The 4,697-nt window shown below is 39.6% G+C and overlaps 1 protein-coding gene across 1 annotated transcript; it reads right to left on the bottom strand.

Annotated features, from left to right (window-relative positions):
- Positions 1-825: 825 nt before the first annotated feature.
- On the bottom strand, positions 826-4,044 carry LOC147461607 (serine carboxypeptidase-like). Its single transcript, XM_086509107.1, has 9 exons — positions 3,579-4,044; positions 3,155-3,326; positions 2,572-2,691; positions 2,327-2,470; positions 2,093-2,243; positions 1,842-1,930; positions 1,500-1,758; positions 1,271-1,404; positions 826-1,202 (listed from the first exon to the last, which is right to left on the bottom strand). The coding sequence occupies exons 1-9, from the start codon at positions 3,920-3,922 to the stop codon at positions 1,068-1,070; spliced, it is 1,548 nt and encodes a 515-aa protein (XP_086365233.1). The 5' UTR covers positions 3,923-4,044; the 3' UTR covers positions 826-1,067.
- Positions 4,045-4,697: the final 653 nt, after the last annotated feature.

Genomic DNA, 4,697 nt, shown 5'->3' with positions numbered 1-4,697 from the left:
ATCCCGAGCATTCAAAATGTTTGAAACTCCTTTAGCTTCCTCCACTCAAATCTCTTTAGTCTCAATGTCGCGAACTTACTAAAGGAGAATATCATATCATGGTCTAGCAATATTAGTAAAGAGCATGGAGAGAGGAGCTGAAACAAGAATTTGATATCCCTTGCTTTCTCGCAACCTAGCACAGCATCCATACTACAGCTCATGGTTTCACATATCGCACGGCTCTCTTTCAGCCTGCTCACTGAGAAAACATGAAGCCAGGGAGAATCAAACAGTGAGTCTCATCTAAAACACCTAGGACAGAGAAACTTGAACTTCTGTTCTATTAAGGGGTGCTAAATCACTCACAAAAACATGAAAGCGAGGCAACAAGAAAACAGACAAAAAAGAAAATCTAAATCACCTTACCACTGTAGTAACCAATTTTACCCATCCTTCAGAATTCAACCCTTCAAAGTACAACCAAAATGAACGAAAGTAGAATTAAATTATTTTCAAAGCTAGCATGTAATTAAACCCTGCATACCAAAGATATCCAAGCAGTGAGTAAACATAAGTTGAATTCAGTAAAAGATTGAATCAGTGAGATTATAGGGAATACAAGTCATAAGCTTCCAGATGTTAAGCTACATTTTATCAAATGTTTGGTATCACCCAAATCGCAATTTGTGCACCAGCTCTCAAATCACAATAAAATTCCACAAAGCACAACTCAGAAGATTGAACTTCCAAAGAGGTTCAACACCCTATTTAACATAATGCTCGTACTATGAGAGCTTTACCAGAAAAATATCATACTTTTCACGTGAAGGCAAACGACAACCATTACATGGCAACTTATATACGATTTATGAAATAAGCATTCAGTGTAGCTTTTAGCGTTTAAGCAGCTGTTGATCGCCATCTGGCAACTGCCCAATCATGGGACAACTGCTGCAATACATGGGGCCGAAGAACCCCAATAATAAAATATATACAAAGGGAGGTTTATTTACAATTAATGTCCATGGTTGCAGAATCTGAGCTATGGTGCATCGTGTCGCAAGCCTCATCAGCTTTGAAGTTCTCTATCTGCTTTCAACCACCTGCTTTATGATGGAATAAGATGACTCCTCCAATGGCACACCTTGGGTGAACCTTTTGATCATTTCTAGAGAAGCTCTAGGTTGGTCCATGGGAACCATATGACCAGCATTGTGAACCTAAAAAGCAAATACCATGTCACAACATGATGTTTCATGCTCAGTTTTGTAATACAAAAGACACGCACCTTGAGGAAAGTTAGTGGGCCGTAATTTGAAAAAGTTCCAGCTTCCTCGCCGTCGACCAAAAACTGTTTCGTAGGAGCATCTCCATAGTTGTTCTTGCCACTCCAGTCAATTGCTGAGACCCATCTTGAATTCCCTACACGACACACAGAACAATGGACATGACAAACATGTGCCAAATGTCAAATAGAAACATTTCACTGCATTACATTAAAAGAGAAAGAGACTAACCCAGCCAGTTGCAGATAAGATCATATTCCCCAGCGTAAACAAGGAGCTGAATACCATCTTCTAATAAAGCTGGAATGCCAACTTCGAGATTGCGCATCCAATCCATAATCATAAATTTGTAGACCAATGGGCTACAAGACACAAACTTTCTGTCACCCACTCCCAAAGCTTCTCTCACAACTTGCTGATTCAGAAACTTTTCCATGTTTGAGAAGTCATAGCATAGACTTCCACTGCACTTTGAGCGAATGTCATAATACTGATCATAATCAGCAAATAAGATTAGAATTAAAGCAAAAGCAGATCCATCTATGCAGAATAAGATCTCCTATTAACACTTACATTTATGTTTCCAACTTCCGCCATGATTGAACTGAAGATAGAGTTGCAAATCATGTATGCACCAGCGCAAGAAAATGTTCCTTTGTCACCTACAAAGAAGGCAATAGCGCATACATTATACATACAGCCCAAAACCGACTAAATTGTTGAATGGTGAAACATGATGCATGAACAGAGTAAGACTCTGTGCAAAGGCTGCATATTACATCATGTGAGTTTACAAGAAATTTCTGTAATTAAAACAAACATACCACAAAGTTTGATGGCCTTTTCACAAGTAGGATACATTTTTCTGATTTGGTCACGTGAAGTCTCCTTAATCAGACCCATTTCGACTGCATAATCGGCATAAGCCTTGTATTGTATTTCAGGATTTGTGAGGCCATTACCGATCGCAAAGCCCTGAGAAGTTGGAGACAGTGAAAAAAATTGTGAGATTTGAAGCAAGCAAGCAGTCAACTCCCCTATATCATATGCCTTCTCACCTTAAGACTAATTTGCAAGCCCTCATTTGCTTTATTGGCCTTGTGAATACGACTTGTGACTGCAGGAACATAATGCCCAGCATACGACTCTCCGGTAACAAAGAAGTCATTATTGATGAAATTAGGATGTGCTTTGAAAAAAGCCTGTTCATGAGACATTTAACCAAATTTTTAACTATAAACTTCTCAAGCTATTAACATAAACTTAAATGAGGTAATGTCTCACAGCTGGCCAAAAATTGTACCTGTAAGAAATGGTACATGTCCTCGCTCACTCCCTTTTCATCGTGGCGCATGTCACGAATATCACTGCTATAGCTGAAACCAGTTCCAACGGGCTGATCTACAAATATAATGCTAGATGCCTGCAGTCAAATAATAAACCAACCTTGTGAACAATAAGATTAATCAGGCCTTCTACCCCACAGCCCCCATACACGAATTTACAAATATAATGCTAGATGCCTGCAGTCAAATAGTAAATCAACCTTGTAAATAATAAGATTAATCAGACCTTCTTCCCCATGGCCCCATACACGAATTTATATGACATACAGACACATTCAGAACAAAAAAGTACCTTGTAACTAATAAGATTAATCAGGCCTTCTACCCCACGGCCCCACACACGAAATTTATATGTCATACAAACACATTCAGGTCAAAAAGGCAAACCGAACGTGTGTATATGCCAGGTATAGAGGCACACTTAACAAATACGTAAACATATACATGCGCTGCCCAAAGAACATCCAGAACATGCTAGTCAAAACTTTTGTCATGAAAGAATGATGCAACAAAATAAAAAAGAAGCAAGCAAGCCCATACCTTGTCCCAGCCATGCTCATTCCAAGTAAGCGTAAGATTGTCAGTAATCTGAAAAGGGCCATTTTCATAGAAAAGAGCTAGCTCACTGCTACATCCAGGCCCTCCCGACATCCAGAGCACCACTGGATCCTCAGCCTTGTTCCCTCGTGATTCAAAAAACATGTAGAACATCCTGAATCAAACCAGAGCAATATTAGCGTAGGCCATGGAAAAACAGAAAGTTTGCATATCTAAAGATGAAACACAAACAGCCTTCCATTTGTGTTGCATCCATTCACAAGAGAGAGTAATAAATGGAGGAATCGCAATTCAACGAAAGCATCTTGATCAATTATATAAAGTACTGACGCCACGCAATGATTGCACCACACCTTTTTACATCCCTAGAACACATAGTTAAAATCAATCTGAAGATTGAGATTACCTGGCTGCATGAGTGCCATCCAACTCGAAGTAACCAGCATGATGACCGAACTCTTCTCCGGAAATGGAAGAACCAGAATCGCCTCTGACAGGTAGGTGGAAAGATTTCTCAAATAGAGCAGCCGATGAGTGCCCATGAGGCTGGGCACTATCAGAGGCATGATTGGCTAGAGAGGGCAGGAGGTTTAGGGATCTAATGAAGCGCTCCGCCTGGCCGATGAGAGAGAAAGCCCTGCGATCAAGGTGAGACATGGGCTCTGCTGCTTTGGCCACCATGGCCAAGCTCAACAACACAACCACCACAGCACGCAACGCCATGACGCAGGAAGGTGCCTTCTTCGCCATTGTTGTAAAAATTATGAACTTCGCGTCGTCCTTTATCACTCTAACCCTGGCCCGCCCGCGTATGAACCGGCCTTTCAGCGACCGCCTGCTTGTGGAGGCCAGCGTCAACAGGGAGATCCCCAACTTTGAAGGCAGTGTCACATATGCATATTACATCTGTATATATATAATATACACACACACATAATAATAATATGCTCGAAAAAAACCTAGGGTTAGTGTAATCCCACCTACAAATTTTGAAATTTACCTCAAAATTTTACATTTGAAGGTGAGAAAACCTACAAAAATTTGAAAAAATTAGTGTAATTTGGTGTAAAAACCTTCAAATTTTGTCAATTTACCTCTGTTGTTTCACATATGTAGGTTTGCCAAGTTTTTCGAAAAAGTGTTTTTTTCGAGCACTGACATCTATCTATATATATATATAAGTATATTATATATATATATATATATATATATATATATATATATATATATATATATATATATATATATATATATATATATAGAGAGAGAGAGAGAGAGAGAGAGAGAGAGAGAGAGAGAGGAGCCCTAACATTCAAGGGTAGACTCAACGCTAAGGAGAAACATGGGGAGAGTTAGAGTCAAGTAGCACTTGGGACTAGTGGGGATATAAGAACCCAATATTGGAAATTCCAGACTTCTTGCCAAGAACGTCGAAGTGCTGCTACAATTCTGTTAATACCTTCAGAAAAGAAGGTATTACGCTATTTTAAAAGGCTAGCCCTCCTTGTTGCAAGAGGTTTTCCTT

Source organism: Adiantum capillus-veneris, chromosome 3 (genome assembly GCF_014529385.1).
Source record: "Adiantum capillus-veneris isolate H3 chromosome 3, ASM1452938v2, whole genome shotgun sequence".
Classification (NCBI taxonomy): domain Eukaryota; kingdom Viridiplantae; phylum Streptophyta; class Polypodiopsida; order Polypodiales; family Pteridaceae; genus Adiantum; species Adiantum capillus-veneris.
Note: the sequence above shows the minus strand (reverse complement) of the source record. Positions and strands in the feature narration are given on the sequence as shown.

Excerpts from the sequence above, each read along its gene's own strand:
- LOC147461607 (XM_086509107.1), bottom strand. The coding sequence starts at position 3,922 with ATGGCGAAGAAGGCACCTTCCTGCGTCATGGCGTTGCGTGCTGTGGTG. Across the intron at positions 3,327-3,578 it reads GATGGCACTCATGCAGCCAG|GATGTTCTACATGTTTTTTG; the intron begins GTAATCTCAATC and ends GGTTTGATTCAG. Across the intron at positions 1,931-2,092 it reads AAAGGCCATCAAACTTTGTG|GTGACAAAGGAACATTTTCT; the intron begins GTATGTTTGTTT and ends CCTTCTTTGTAG.